Source organism: Garra rufa, chromosome 12, assembly GCF_049309525.1.
Source record: "Garra rufa chromosome 12, GarRuf1.0, whole genome shotgun sequence".
In the NCBI taxonomy this organism is placed as follows: domain Eukaryota; kingdom Metazoa; phylum Chordata; class Actinopteri; order Cypriniformes; family Cyprinidae; genus Garra; species Garra rufa.
The window spans coordinates 18,792,466-18,809,364 of NC_133372.1; the positions used below are offsets into that span (position 1 = coordinate 18,792,466).

At 36.3% G+C, this 16,899-nt stretch overlaps 1 protein-coding gene across 1 annotated transcript in view; it reads right to left on the minus strand.

Annotated features, from left to right (window-relative positions):
* The window catches only part of hs2st1b (heparan sulfate 2-O-sulfotransferase 1b), a 117,147-nt gene that overhangs the window by 11,374 nt on the left and 88,874 nt on the right, over positions 1-16,899 (minus strand). Inside the window, exons 2-6 of the mRNA XM_073852525.1 lie at positions 8,657-8,895; positions 3,727-3,812; positions 1,048-1,186; positions 249-346; positions 6-99 (exon numbers count right to left, since the gene is read on the minus strand). Of these exons, the coding sequence (XP_073708626.1) occupies positions 6-99; positions 249-346; positions 1,048-1,186; positions 3,727-3,812; positions 8,657-8,895 (656 nt within the window). The remainder of the gene's footprint in view (positions 1-5; positions 100-248; positions 347-1,047; positions 1,187-3,726; positions 3,813-8,656; positions 8,896-16,899) is intronic.

Consider the following 16,899-nt stretch of genomic DNA (forward strand, 5'->3'; position numbering starts at 1 on the left):
ATGATAAAATCCTCTAGCTCCTCAGTCACGCCCACGAGCAGATACTCATTCACCAAATTATACTTGGCCTGCTCAAGGGCCCACCTACTGCCAACATTCCTGCACAAAACACACACACACAAGATCATTTCCAGCTCCTACATACAGTCGTTTCGAGAACAAATCTGTGAAGAGCAAATCAATCAATTTGTCTAATGCGAAAGAGCATTAAGTGAAAGACAGAGTAACAGGCTGCTCGTGTTACCCACCAGCACTCAGAGTAATGGCCACAGAAGAACGGGATCTGTAACCAAAGCTTCTCAGGAGCGCAATCAGAACCACCCGACGACACGCACTCATCAAACGTCTGAAACACAGCCACACATATTGCATATCTTAGCATCCACATAGTGAGAAAATTGAAGGAATAGTTCAGCAAAAAAAAAATGTCATTCATTACTCAGCCTCAGGTCATTCCAAACCTGTATGACCTTGGTTCATTTCAGAACACAAATTAAGATGTTTTTTATGAATTCTAAGAGGTTTCTGACCCTGCATAGACAGTAATGCAACTACCACGTTTAAGGTCCGGAAGGGTAGTAAGGACATTGTTAAAATGTCATTAAAACATAAAAATAACTTTATTATTTTATTCTTTTCCATGTCAGTCTTTGACATGCATGCTTCGTGGCACTCTCATAAACTTGTGGTAGAGACTGACACGTAAGAGAAGAAATTGTTGAATAAAGTCATTCTTTTTGTTTTCTTTGTGCACATAAAGTATTCTCGTAGCTTTAGAAAATTAGGGTTGAACCACTGATGTCACATGGACTATTTTTTCAATGTCCTTACTACCTTTCTTGGCTTTGAATGTGTTGAGTTGCTGTCTATGCAGGGTCAGAAAGCTCTTGGATTTCATCAAAAACATCTTAATTTATGTTCTAAAGATGAAGGAAGGTCTAATGGGTTTGGAACGGCATGAGGATGGGTAATTCATGACAGAATTTTCAATTTTGGGTGAACTATCCCTTTAACAGTTACTGAATGAATAGTTCAAAAAGAAAATACCTTTTTGTCCCCCTGCTTTCTTCTCCTGAGACCTGGCCGATAATCGTCTCCAAATCGAAGAAAATAGTAGTACGACACCAGCCTCTCGATGGGGTCCCGTACGATGTTGATGTAAACCGGCTTCCCCTTGACTCCAAATCTATTCAGGAAAACATTGCATTAAATTAATCTTATTCTAATCCTATTATATTTTATTACATGTATATATACCACAACTGTACATATTTTTGTTTGTCTTTTTCTGTTTATTTATATATTTATATATCCATATGTGTATTTTATTCACATATTATTTCTTATTATCTATGTGTTGTTGTCTGTGTGTACTGGAAGCTTCTGTCACCAGAACAAATTCCTTGTACACTACCAGTCAAAAGTTTTTGAACAGTAAGATTGTTAATGTTTTTTTTTTTTCAAGAATTCTCTTTTGCTTACCAAGCAGCATTTATTTGATACAAAATACAGCAAAATCAGTAAAACAGTGAAATATTTGTACTATTTAAAATAACTGCTTTCTATTTGAATATATTTTAAAATGTAATTTAATCCTGTGATCAAAGCTAAATTTCCAGCATCATTACTCCAGTCTTCAGTGTCACATAATTCCTTGAGAAATCAATGTAATATGCTGATTTAATATTATTCTCATCAATATTTAAAAAAGTTGAGTACATTTTTTCAGGATTCTTTGATGCGTAGAAAGATCCAAAGATCAGCATTTATCTGAAATAAAAAGCTTTTGTAACATAAGACACTATACCGTTCGAAAGGTTGGAGTCATTGTATATTTTTTTATAGAAATTAATACTTTTATTTAGCTTAATGCTTTATTAATGCTTTACATTGATCAAAAGTGATAAAGGCATTTATAATGTTACAAAAGATTTCTATTTTAAATAAATGCTGTTCTTCTAAACTTTCTATTCATCAAAGAAACTGAGCTGCAAATCAGAATAGTAGAATGATTTCTGAAGGATCATGTGACTTGAGTGATGACTTGAGTAAAAATGTAGCTTTGAAATCACAGGAATAAATTACATTTTAAAACATTTAAATAGAAAAGAGTTATTTTAAATAGTACAAACATTTAAAAATGTTACAGTTTTTACTGTACTTTGGATCAAATAAATGCAGGCTTGGTGAGCAAAAAAACATTAAAAATCATACTGTTCAAAAAGTTTTGACTGGTAGTGTATGTTCGAAGATACTCGACAATAAAGCTCTTTCTGATTCGGATATTCTAATCTATTCTATTCATCTATTTACACCTGTAAAAAAAGTGTAGTGTTTTTATTTTTTTGTTGCCTTTTTTACATTCTTAATTTTCTAATACACATTTTCTTTATTACAATTATATTAACACCACAACAATCTGTGAAGTGTTCAAAATTTAATACAATTTAAAGGAGTAGTTCACTTTCAGAACAAAAATTTGCAGATAATGTACTCACCCTCTTGTCATCCAAGATGTTCATGTCTTTCTTTCTTCAGTCGTAAGGAAATTATGTTTTTTGAGTAAAACCTTTCTGGATTTCTCTCCATATAGTGGACTTCTATGGTGCCCCTGAGTTTGAACTTACAAAATGCAGTTTAAATGAAGCTTCAAAGGACTCTAAATGATCACAACCGAGGAAAGTAGGGTCTTATCTAGCAAAACTATGGGTTATTTTCCACAAACAAAAAAACAATTTATATACTTTTTAATCTCAAACGCCCATCTTGCCGAGCTAGACGGGCGTTTGAGATTAAAAAGTATAGAAGTTGTAAATGTTTTTTAGAAAATAACCGATCGTTTCGCTAGATAAGCTGCATTTAAACTGCATTTTGTAAGTTCAAACTCGGGGGCACCATAGAAGTCCATTATATGGAGAGAAATCCTGAAATGTTTTCCTCAAAAAACACCATTTCTTTATGACTGAAGAAAAAAAAGACATGAACATCTTGGATGACAATGGTTGAGTACATTATTTGCAAATTTTTGTTCTGAAAGTGAACTACTCCTTTAATACAGAATTTCAACACGATGTTCGTTTTGCTTTAATAACAGCAGCAGGTAATGATTATGATGATCATGCGTGAAACAAACAAACAAACCCAAAACAAAACAAAACAAACAAAAACCAAACCAAAATCGCGTTTGTTGTGTAATGTGCTTTATGTACAGTACAGTTCAAATGTTTAGGTCAGTAAAGTTTTTATTTTATTTTATGAATACTATACATTTATAATGTTACAACTATTTCTGAAAGATTATGTGACACTACAGACTAAAAATGGCTGCAATACTGACTACACCTAACAGAATAAATAATGGCTGCTGAAAACTCAGCTTTGTTGTCACAGAAATAACAGTTTTTGCGAATTTGTGCAAATATTATGATGATATATATATATGTGATTATATATATATTATATATATCCCATGTGATTTCAGACAGAGAAGAAACACGTTCCACTTTCAACCACTAGAGTGCAGCACTCAAATGTATCTTCTCACATCAGTGAATTAAGTAGCTGGCTGATGGATGTCCCATTTTTCAGGAACAGACAACAACAAATAGATATGTAAGGTCTTGTGTGCCTTAAGAACACATGTAACCATATTAACTACATTGAAGTGCAGTGCTAATGCTTCCAGTGATTGTAGTGATGGTTTTGTATCAACACAGCAAAACTCACTTTGTGAAGTCCAGGTAGGCAACATGACCGTGGTAGAAACCCGGTTTCATTTCTCGCCAGGATGTCACGTTCCTTACAAACCTCATCTGTAAGCACAAGATAATACATTCCATTTGTACCTGTACACAGTATATAAACCTCTAAACTTATTTTACTACATGTGTGATATGCCCCCATCATTCAAGCATCAGCGATATCCAAATCTCAAATAACAATCTCACGCTGACGTACTGCATCTGTCACGGGCTGCTAAACAAGCCAGCCAAATGACTACTTAATGCAAACACATTTCACAATGTTTTCTCCAAACATCCTCCCCGTAGTCCCACAGCTGTACTCCACTGGGAGGGAAAGGTTGTACCATCTGCACTGTCGAATAGCTTTGTTGAAAGCCAGACTGGATATTACCTTGGCAAAAATCGCCCACAAATAACACCTTCCCTCCCCCTGCTCCAAGGCATATTATACTGCGGATGACAATGACGTGAATACAAATGTAAACATACGCTCATGATCGCAGACCGACAGAGCCACACGCTGTGTTGAATTATGTTGTCAAAATGATGCAGGTTTGAAGGAAGCACCTTCAACTCAAATAAAACTTGTCAAAACTCAAGACTGAATTGTATTAGCTGACAACTCGTTTCCCTATATAACAATACATATGATGAATAGAGAATTGTCTTTCTTTGCTGCTGTCAACAAGATCTGCGCTTCATTCTTTTCCCCCCTTGTTCTTCTTTTTATCTATCGGTTCATCTTGTTCTGCGCTGCTTGTCACACAAAAGCACAGCAGCAGTGTGGATATTGACAGTAGGTTATGAATTATGGAGGTGGAGCCAGAGACGAGACTGCTTGTTAGAGGCAGCGTGCGACAGAAACGCAGGGCCGCTGTGCTAACATCACCTGGACTGTCAGAGTGAGCAGAAAAACCGATCACAGTGTCATCAGTACAAGCGTACTACAACTTTGCACTTGGTCTGAACTGTACAAGTCGAGTGTGTCTGGCAAATGTGTTCAATAGCTGGCATATTCATATCCAGCAGGGATCCTCAAATCTGGCCCACAAGATCCATTTTCCTGCAGAGTTTAGCTCTAACCCTAATCAAACATGCCTGAGCATGCTAATCAAGGTCTTCAGGATCATTTAAGAATCACAGGTACACTGTAAAAAAATGGCTGTGAAATCTACAGTTATTTACTGTAGATTTCACAGTAACATTACTGTATAAGATTTTTACAGTAGAATATTGTAAAGTTTACAGTAAGACCGTAAAAATCACAGTAGTCCAAGCATTACAGTTGAAATCACAGTAGTCAAATCATTACTGTAAAAAAAATCACAATTTAGCCACTATAGTACTGTAAATAGTAAAGTAAACTACTGTATTTTCCTTTTTTTTATCATATCTTTCTTTGTACCCCTTTCACATGGACTGCCCCAGATTATTGTTGTTCAGAATTAATTACCAGAATATGATATAAATACTCGATGGTGAGCTTTAAGTAAAAGTGTAATATTAATAAATTAAAATGTGTCATGTAACTTGTACTCTGATGCACCTGCTGCAGGAGCTTTCTATTCCATACAATATATATATTTTTTAAGAATTCACATAAGATTCCAAGAATATTTTTTGTTTGTTTGTTTTGTGACTGTAAATGGGTGTTTGGGTGTAAATGGGTGTTAACAGGGCAATAAAATATTTGATAAGCCTTACACTGTAACGAATTGCTGTAAAAATTACAGCAATATTTTACAGAAGCAGGTTGTATTTCTTATAATGCAGCATATATTGTGCCTATAGGTGAGTTTGATCAGGGTTGGAGCTAAACCCTGATATACAGCATCTCACATGTGAGTATACTTAAAGAGTTAGGTCTGAGCATTGAACGTATCAGTTGTGTTGCTGTCTACGCAGGGTCAAGAAAGCTCTTGGATTTCAGCAAAAATTCCTTAATTTCTGTTCCTTAGATGAACGAAGGTCTTACAGGTTCGAAACAACATCAGGGTGGATAATTAGTGACAGAACTTTCAATTTTGGGTGAATTAACCCTTTAAAATGGGACTTCTTTTCACATTCAAAATGACTAAACTTAGGGTGTGTTCACACTTGTCATGTTTGGTTCGATTAAAATGAACTCTGGTGTGATTGCTCTGTCAGTGCGGTTTATCTGAGTAAGTCTGAATGCTGACATCCGAACCCTGGTGCGCATCAAACAAGCGGACCGCGACCCCTAAAAAGATGGGTCTCGGTCCACCTCCAAATGAACCCTGGTGCGGTTCCAATTAAATATAAATGCAACACGGACCAAAGACTAAACGAACCAAAAACAGGAAGTAATGACAGAACGTGACGCTATGCAACATGATTTGAAGGGAACAAGCAGTGCATCCAAAACAAAATAAGCAAAAAGCCAATGTGGAGCAGGAAGGAGGTAAAGTGCCTTTTATGAGCTCTTGGTGATTTCGCCGGTAGTGAAAAAATACACGCAACAATAAGCGTGCTTATAAGTCCAGCAGATGGCATTAGGTGTATTCGGCTTGTATTCGGCAATGAGCAGACTGATCAGTGAATGAGTACTTTGATGTAATACACACATAGCACAGCTTTAAGTCGAATGCACCTTTTCCTTTTGTTTGGAGTGTTTGGTTCCGTCATGAAATATTTGTCATTCAACCCGACCAATCAGGTTGTGAACGTATCACTTTCTTTGCCTTTAGGTTCGGTATCTTTAGGTTTGCTGTCAATAATGCCAGGGTGAATGCTAAGCAGACCAGGACCAAATGTATCTTTTTTCTTTTGGTTCGGACCAAATGAACCAAACTACAAGTGTGAACGCACCCTAAAAAGAGAAGCTCACTTCCAGAACAAAAATTTACAGATAGTTTACTCACCCCCTTGTCATCCAAAATGTGTTTCTTTCTTCAGTCGTAAAGAAATTTTTTTTTTTTTTTTTTGAAGAAAACATTTCAGGATTTCTCTCCATATAGTGGACTTCTATGGTGCCCGCGAGTTTGAACTTCCAAAATTAAGTTTAAATGCAGCTTCAAATTGCTCCAAATGATCCCAGCCGAGGAAGAATGGTCTTATCTAGCGAAACGATCAGTTATTTCCTTAAAAAAGGGACAATTTGTATAATTTTTAACCTCAAATGCTTGTCTTGTCTAGCTCTGTGTGTACTCTGTGTATTCCGGTTCAAGACAATTAGGCTAGGTTGAAAAACTCCCATCTCATTTTCAAACTTCAAATTCCCTTTACAAAAAAGGTAAAACAGTGATTTAGGATGATTTTCAAGTTGAAGAAGAAAATTAGATGTTTTTCGACATACCCTAACTGTCTTAAACTGGAATACACAGAGTACACAAAGAGCTAGATAAGATAAGCATTTGAGGCTAAAAATATATTATTATTATTTTTTTTTTCAAAAGTAACTGATCGTTTCACTAGATAAGACCCTTCTTCCTCGGCTGGGATTGTTTAGAGCCCTTTGAAGCTACATTTAAACAGCATTTTGGAAGTTCAAAATCGTGGGCACCATATAAGTCCACTATATGGAGAGAAATCCTGAAATTATTTCCTCAAAAAAATATTTCTTTACAACTGAAGAAAGAAAGACATGAACATCTTGGATGACAAAGGGGTGAGTAAATTATCTGTAAATTTTTGTTCTGGAAGTGAACTTCTTTAATTTTCCATAATATTTAGGATAGCTACATTTAGGTTAAATCTCTACATACTACTACTCTATATACTACAGACCTTTGAATCGGTATGTAACGATATTATCAATATTGCGGTATTGCAATAGCAAAATATCTCAAAATCATTATGGTCACATGACAACATGAAACTATAGGTCTTCTGGGCAAAAAGTGTAGTTTTTAAAATATATTTAAACTTCTTACTCCAACATGAAAAAAGTCTTTAAAGTTGTGTTTTGGGCCATTATGTTTTTGGCATAGTATCTGTCAAGCAAACTAGCAAAAAACAAAAACACAATATGGCTTAATCCCTTTATCAAGTCTGTTTTCAAACTTTTCAAAGCAAAGCACACACTTCCTTCAGGTGATCAGCTCATGATCCAGTGTTTTCCGCGCCTCAGAACGGCTCAGTTCACAATGAATGCAGTAAACTTGTTTACTGAAAGTGCTGTAAGTTTAGCACACATTTGGGAATGCAACAGCCACCAGATATGCTTTATTTTTGAGGCAGATGATTAAAGAATTTCACTAGATTTGTAGTAAGACGCTATTTGTAAGTCTGTTTTCACTAAAACTGGAGTTTCCCATCAAAATAAAAGCTCTACTGCCGTTTCTGTCAAAGAAAAAAGCTTAAAAGTGCATGAATTGATGACAGCTAATGGTTTAAACGGGTAACATTACTACATTCCAAATTCAAAATATCTCTTTCAAGTGTAGAAATTGGGAAAGAAGTATTGTAATTTACTTGTAAATAATATATAAATGAAATATTAATTTTCATTTATTTTACAGTGCAATTGTTTTACAGTATATTGCAATTACTGTCATAGGAATAATAATTATTATATTCTAATTTGTTTGGCTATTTGTTAACACTAGGGTGAATGTATATTAGACTGAGACAGTATACCACAAATAAAAAGACAGCTGAGTTCCCTTTAAACTTTAGGGACAGTATAAGTCAATTCATTGAATTTTTCCTGACTCAATTTTTCTTAGTTAAGAACGTGGGTTGGAGCTCTTAATTCTGAACTCTCAAAGTGCATTAGAAGAAAGAAAAACTTTAAAATGTATAAAATGGCCACTTTTTTCCAAGTCTTTATTTGTCTTTTTTTTTTTTATCTCAAAAAATATCGTGCATGGACTTCATATCGAAATATTGTTTTGTGAGATTTTGATATAGTTACATCCCTGAAGCTGAATGTAATATAATAAACATGTTACCTGGTCCTGCAGGGACATGACCGGATTATTCTTGGTGGTGTTGATGTGGAGAACATGGAAGCGGTTCTTTCCGCACAGGTCATATGCAATGTTGGTGAAGGAGGTGCTGGCAGTCTTGGGCACACGGTTATAGATGATGATCAGATCCTCAATCTCAGGTAATGTCGGAGAGTCCCGCAGGCCGTCCCGCGTCTGTCTCTGCTCCACCTCTCGCACCTCATGTCTGGCCATGGTGCGCTCTGCAAGAGAGAGATGATGATGATCATATTTACATCTGCAAACATACTTGTATATACATACATATCCACATGCAAATTTCTACAGATTTAAATTCACTCTCATGACCGGCAACCATATCACCCTGTAGCCCAAGACTGGTCGCCCACTGAAGCTAAGCAGGGTTGAGCCGGGTCAGTACCTGGATGGGAGACCTGGATGGGAAAAACTAGGTTGCTTCTGGAAGACCCTGTGGTCTGTGTGGGTCCTAGCACCCCAGTTTAGTGACGGGGACACTATACTGCCAAAAAGCACCGTCCTTCGGATGAGACGTTAAACCGAGGTCCTGACACTCTGTGGTCATTAAAAATCCCAGGATGTCTTTCGAAAAGAGTAGAGGTGTGACCTCGGCATCCTGGCCAAATTTGCCCATTGGCCTCTGACCATCATGTCCTCTGAATCATCCCCATATTCCGATTGGCTTCATCACTCTGTCTCCTCTCCACCAGTAAGCTGGTGTGTGGTGGGCGTTCTGGCGCACTATGGCTGCCGTCGCATCATCCAGGTGGATGCTGCACACTGGTGGTGTATGAGGAGATACCCCTGACACTGTAAAGCGCTTTGAGTGTCTAGAAAAGCGCTATATAAATGTAACGAATTATTATTATTATGACATTCCAAACTTGTACGGCTTAATTTCTTTTGTGGTACTTGTACGATGTTGGTAACAAAATCCCATTGACTTTCACTGTATGGTTACCAATATTCTTCAAAACATATTCTTTTATGTTCCACAGAAGAATGATGATATGAAATTTATGACAGGGTTTTCATTTTTGGGTGGGCTAACCCTTTTAATAATATTCAACTAAAGTGATCTACTGTAAGCCCACAGATCTTGAATATGTCATGGTAGAAAAAAAGTAGTATTGCAAACATCTCATTATGCCACGTTATGCCTGACATTTAGAAATAAATTGAGTTCATCTGACCTTAGATTGCAATAAACATGGCATTATAGATGCATAATGCATTTTTAATTTTAAAATGCTCCTATAATCATGATGATCAAAGTTTAATTGTAGAGAGAACTTTCTGCAATTCCAAAGTACATGAAGTACATAACGAAGATTATGGAAATCCATCTATCCATCTGCAAATGTAATGGAAGTAGCTGGTGGGAAACATGGTTGTAGAGTAAAGTTTAAGTATTTTCAGAGAGAGAGAAAGTGAGAGACGCTATAGCCAATAAATCTGGGGCAGCTAAAGATCTGTGAAAGTTCCCAACAGGCCCTTCAGCCACCTGTTGATTTAGGCGACAGAAAACAGGAGCACGATGAAAAAGCCTGAATAATGGAGCGAGAGGAGAAAACAAAGCAAGCAGTTTCAGCAGCAGTGTGTGTTCTCCTTTATGTACACACATACACATTGAACACAATAACTTCACCGCCAGTACTAAGATGTCAAGAGAATTCTGCACCATAAAATCCTTCCGATTTCAGTTTCAATGTACTTTTCCACCCTGACAAATAATAGTACATTTATATAGCCAAAGAAAGCTCTCGGATTTCATCAAAAATATCTTAATTTGTGTTCCAAAGATGAACAAAGGTATTATGGGTTTGGAATGACATGAACAGGGTTGCCAAGTTTTCACAACAAAACACTCATTTGCTACTCAAATCTAGCCCAATCACGTTTCGAAGGGGGGTAAAATACACGTTTTTTGAGGGTTCCCCTGGTGAAATTCACATTTCGGGGGCTAAATATCACATTATTGTGGTCACTTCAACCCACAGACATAAAAAAAAAAAAAAAAAACCCGCGTCAACACTTTCAGAACAAAAATGTACAGATAATGTACTCACCCCCTTGTCATCCAAGATGTTCATGTCTTTCATTCTTCAGTCGTTAAGAAATTATGTTTTTTGAGGAAAACATTCTATGATTTCTCTCCATATAATAGACTTCTATGGTGCCACCGAGTTTGAACTTCCAAAATGCAGTTTAAATGCAGCTTTAAAGGGCTCTAAATCTAAATAAGTTCAAACATGGGGGCACCATAGAAGTCCATTACATGGAGAGGAAACCTAAAATGTTTTACTCAAAAAAACATAATTTCCTTACGACTGAAGAAAGAAAGACATGAACATCTTGGATGACAAGATCATCATTCATCATGTACATTATCTGTACATTTTTGTTCTGAAAGGGAACTACTCCTTTAATGTAGCACAATTCTGCGTGGAAAAAACGCGGACTTGGCAACACTTGACATGAGGGTGAGTAATTAAATGACAGATTTTTTTTATTTTTGGGGGAACCATCAACTTTGGTATTCATACAAAATTAAATATTTACAGTTAAGTACTTTTATGTTTGGCAGCTGTTTCCAATCTTCAAAGTCTGCCTATGGCAGGGAAGCACATTGCATCTGAAGCTCAATGTGCGTCTCGAGTGAAGAACAGTGGTTCACCAATGAGATTCAATGTGCTACATTTAGACCTATCAATCTGTTCCTTTCTGACCAAACTGTTAATAGATGTGTGGTCTGAGCTGGTCACTCTCTACTGTCTAAAGCAAAAGCTGCTCACAATTTTTCTGTGTCTTCAAGGTGCTTTTAAAAGACACCAGTGTCTCATGAGGGACCAACACTCAACAAAACAAGATTTCCCTTGCGGTTCATGTGGAGCCAAGAGAGTTCAGGATGAAAACACTGAATGGTACAGATAAAGTCCTCTATACGGAACAATACAACTAATAACCTATATCTTACCATTTTAATTAAATGAATACCACAATATTACCATCTTATGCATCACTGAACAAAAAAAATAATAAAAAAAATACAGTTGAGGTCAAAAGTTTACATACGCCTTGCAGAATCTGCAAAGTGTTCACTATTTTACCGAAGTAAGAGGGATCATACAAAATGCATGTTATTTTTTTTATTTAGCACTGACCTGATTAAGATATTTCACATGAAAGATGTTTACTTATTGTCCACAAGAGAAAATAATAGTTACATTTAAAAAAAAAAGACGTTCAAAAGTTTTCATACACTTGTGCTGTTACCTGAATGATCCACAGCTGTGTTTTTAGTTTGTTTTGTTTAGTGATACTTGTTCATGAGTCCCTGAACAGTTAAACTGTCCCTTGTTCATCAGAAAAATCCTTTGGTTTTTCAGGATTTTTGTGTATTTGAACCCTTTCCAACAATGACTGTATGATTTTGACATTCATCTTTTCAAACTGGGCTTTCAAGATATTGTGCATTGTAGTAGATTTGCAATTTTACACAATGATAAACAATAGACTTTCATTACACAAATCCACTTAAATTTGACTAAAATAGCATCATCTCTTCTGAAGTGTAAACAAACGAAATAGCAATGTGGAATTTTACGCTCTGTGCGCTAATAATGGAAATGCACAGCGATCCTGAAAACAAAAGCCAAGCTGAAAAATAATGAAATCTCTCCCCAGTCATCACACTGTATCATACGCTCATTTTCCACACGGCAATTACACAAAACTCAGTTTGCTAATAGACTCATCAGTCTTCAACTGTGCACGCCTACCAGTGCATAAAATAAGCCACTTAAAATATTGATCAAGTCTTAACAAGCTTCCATGCATCAGCTGTAGTGCTCTAAAGCATCCTCCACCGCAGAGGACCCTAACCACACTCAGCCTGACATCTCATCTACATCCCATCTAACTAGGACACTATCCCAAATCAACGTCTTTGCACTGTGATTGACATAAAGCACCAAAACTAGAATGTTCCCCTAACATACATTCTCACCAGCAACGACACTACATTTTGTCAGTTGCTTGCTTGGTTTTTATTTCTAAATGTGTCATGTACAGCCCAGCCCACAATGAAAGGAGCTAATAACAGTAAAATGTTAAACAATAAAAATATATATACCATAAAAATGTTTACTTATGTAATAAATTAATACTTTTAATCAACAAAAAGTGCATTAATTTGATTAAAGATTATATTAAAGACATTTATAATTTTACAAAATACTTTTTATTCTCAGAATTGTGATATAAACTCACAATTGCAAGTTATAAACTTGTAATTCTGAGAAATATAGTCAGAATTGAGAACGATAAAACAATTAAAAACAAGTTTATATCTCACAATAGTGACGTTTTTTTTCAGAATTTCGATAATCTCAATTCTGTCTTCATAACACACAATTGTCAAAAGTTATTAAGTCAGAAATGTAATAAACTCAATTCTGTGAACATATCAGTCTTTTTTTGGAATTGGACTTACGAGATTATCACAATTCTGACTTAATTAGCAAAAAAGAAGTCAGAATTTTGAGATACAAACTCGCATTTGCCAAAAAAGGCGGCACGTTTTTTCTCGCAGGTGTGAGTTTATATCTCGTAATTCTTTTTTCTCGCAATTCTGATTTTATTTCTTGCAACCGAGTGCATTTAAATGCAATTCTGAGAGAAAAAAAAAATCCTTGCAATTGCAAAGTTTATATCTCGCAATTGTGTGATATAAACTTGCAATTGCTAGTTGTAATGTCAGATAGCAAGATAAAAACTCACAATTCAGATTTTTCTCACAAATGAGTTTGTATTTTGCAATTCTGACTTTTTACCTTGCAATTATAACTTTTTTTTTTTTTTACTCAATTGCGAGAAATAAAGTTAGAATTGCGAGATAAAAACTTGTAATTCTGACTTTTTTCTCACAATTTTTCTCAGAATTATAAGGTCTCAGTAATTGTGTTATAAAGTCAGAATTGCGAGATAAACTTCCATTTCTTAGAAAAAGCCACACATGTGAGATACAAACTCATATTTTGAAAGTCAAAATTGCATGATATAAACGTGCAATTGCAAGTAATAAAGTCAGAATTGCAAAATAAAAAAAATCTGAGTTTCTTTTTTCTCAGAACTGGATGATATAAACTCAGTCATAAGATATATACTTACAATTGCAAGAAACAAAGTCTGAATTGTGAGATACAAACTCGCATTTGCAGAGAAAAAAATCAGAACTGCCAGACTTTTTAACTTGCAATTGCGAGTTTATATCTCGCAATTCTGACTTAATATTTTGAGAAAAAACTCAGAACACACACACACTTAAACAGAAGATATATAAACATGAACAGAAGCTACTGATCATGGAAGTTCCAATAACAAACCCCAAAAAGGAAGATATGAAAAAAAAATAATAATTGTAATTTAAAATGTGCAGTGCACTGTGTGAGAGCAATCGTTCACAAACGTTTGATATATTATGATATATTTTTTTGATTAAATAATAAAAAAAACACTTTATTTTAATATGTTCTTGTTACAGTGAAAATACTTTTACGTTTATTAGGGTTAGTTGCATATTATGCATAATTTCCATTATGACTGTATAAGTACATATAATGTATAACAAGGACTACCAAAAAAACAATACATTTTGTAATATTTGCAGGTTGTCCTTGGCAATACTGTCTTTTGCACGATAGTTTAGTTTTGTCAAACCATTTGTTCTTAGCATATATAGTGCAGCCGTACAGCAGTGAAAAGGCATCATAGAGTGTAACAGGCATGAAGTGATGAAGCCTGAAACCCGAGCTGTGGTGTTTGTCCTCTGCAGGCACTAACAGAAGGCTAAAACGACACATAATGGAGAGGGATGGGGATGGCTCAGTTGTGTCACTGCACATAGCGTCCATTACAGCTCCACAGCCTTTTAACCCCCTCCAGCTTCTTTACATAATCACAACAGGAATGCATCTCTCACACTCACGCATAGTTTTCATCCATCTGATGGAGGGGAAATGCTCAACTCTTCATCCAACAAGACAAGAAAGGGAGAGGCCAGCAGGCATGACTGCATTGCTCATCATAATTGGTAAAACAACCTGCTCTTTCCTGACACACAACCGCCTTTGCAGGTGATTAAGCCTTTGATGATGTTAAGAGGAGGATGCATAATTACAAGTGAAGCTGTTTGAGGTGTTTTTGCATTTGTAATGAAAGCAAGGTCTGATGGGAGCTCATTAAACCATCTCTTATTCTCTCCGGTTTGTGTTCTGCACAGTAGAGGGCAGCATCCTGCTGCCAGGTAGCCAAATTGACAGGGGGAGGGGTTTCCCCCATGGGGAGGCTCAGCAGGATTTCTAGAGATGTTTCATCCACAAATTAGATGTTACACAGAACTGACCACCTGCTGTCCACATCTCTATATCAGTACATCATCTAATGGGAAGAAAGACGCAAACTGGACTTTTTGCGTGAAATACTGATCATGTTATTAGTGTAAATTATTCATGTAAACCATAGCAAGTGTAGCTACATCTCCCTCACAGAGTAGTCATGACGAAAACGTACCTGTGGGAACTTTTCCGCAAGACGTGAAATATGTACCAATTAATACTGCAGTTTCCAAAGGAAAAGAACATTAGAGGTAAACTAGAGTAAAACAGTGAGCATGTGTAATCGTTTCAATACACAGGTATGATTACAGCTCCTTATGTTTGCCTTTTCAGACACAAGCTTGCTTGGTAGCTCAGCAGTCACGAAACTGTACTTAGGATGCAGGATCCTTGGGTAAGAATCCCGTGAAAATGGTTCATGATAGTCTCAGCCTCAGACGTCACGCCCACGGAACGTTGGCTAAACTGATGCATATGGTACACTTAACTGGAAACACTTCAGGAATGTCGAAGTCGTGATCTGATTAGTTGAATTTGATCGGATATCCGGAACATGCGAGTGTCGCGTTTATTTTCGGTCCGCCGGGAAACCAAGCGCAGACTGATTTACTCGCGTTTTGCTAAAAGGTGCTTATGCAGACGCCGTTGTTGTTATACACATTTGCGACGTTCGCGAACAAATTACTGACTTACTGCTTGTTCTCCCTCTTCTTTGTTAACTTTCAATGCTGGTTATTTCAATGACTGACTTGTTGCATGCCAGTCTGTTGTTGTGGGGGCATTTCTACACCCCGAAACGTGACGCTGAACGAAACGAACTGTGATTGGTTGTTTGACATGTCGGTCAAACGGCCTTATGGGCGGGCCTTGGCCAATTAAAGCTGCCATGAATTCCAGACCTTCAGCCGTCAGTCTGAAGGTCTGGCTACGCGAGACTAGGTTCATGATAAAAGAGCTGAAAGATTAGAGATCTAAAAACAAGCTGGCATGCTTGCAATTGTTTTTATGTCACATTCACTTTTGTTCAAACTATCAGGTAGGTTAAGTGTAGTGCAGATGATATGTTATTTTATATGGCTTTATAATGCCAACGTCACATAAAACGCACCATATGTGCGTTCATTTGTTCTGCTGGGGAAAAAAAAATGACAACACTCTTTTAGCGCCGTTCAGTGGACATTTCACTTTGATTGTGTCTCAAAATGTACATGGCGGTAGGTATTTACCATCCTGTGAAAACGTTCCCACAGCTATGTTTTCATCATGAGATCAGGTTGGTAATACAATAAGTTTTAATGAAGCAACTCAATGTTCCTTCGTTACTAGTTCTAAAGTGATGTTTTCGAATTAGTAACGGAGGCTTGTCAAGTTGATATTTGAATCCATTATGGAACTAAATAGCTTACACAAAAGACAGATTTTAAAGACACTCCATTGTTGTTTCTTATGTTTTTACACACTCATGCCGTTAAACTAGGGCTGCATGCGCATTTTTGTCGGTTGTGTAATCAGTAGTAAATCTTCAGCACCTGCTTTCAGATGTAGCAGCGTGTACTACACAGAGCTGTAGTTCGCATTCATTATTACAGATGATGTTTGCGTAGCTTCTCAGTGAACTATGACTCTGTTTAGCAAATGGTGCTACATCTGAAAGCACAAGAAAATACCACATTTAATAACGTTCTTACTCCAAACTCACTTCATAATATCAGTCGAATGTTTGAAATAAATACTTCTGTAAGATGATGTAGCTCTTACACAGAATAAGGCACACAACATATTTCATAGTATTCTAAGCAGTGATTAAGGCATTGCATTATAAATATACAT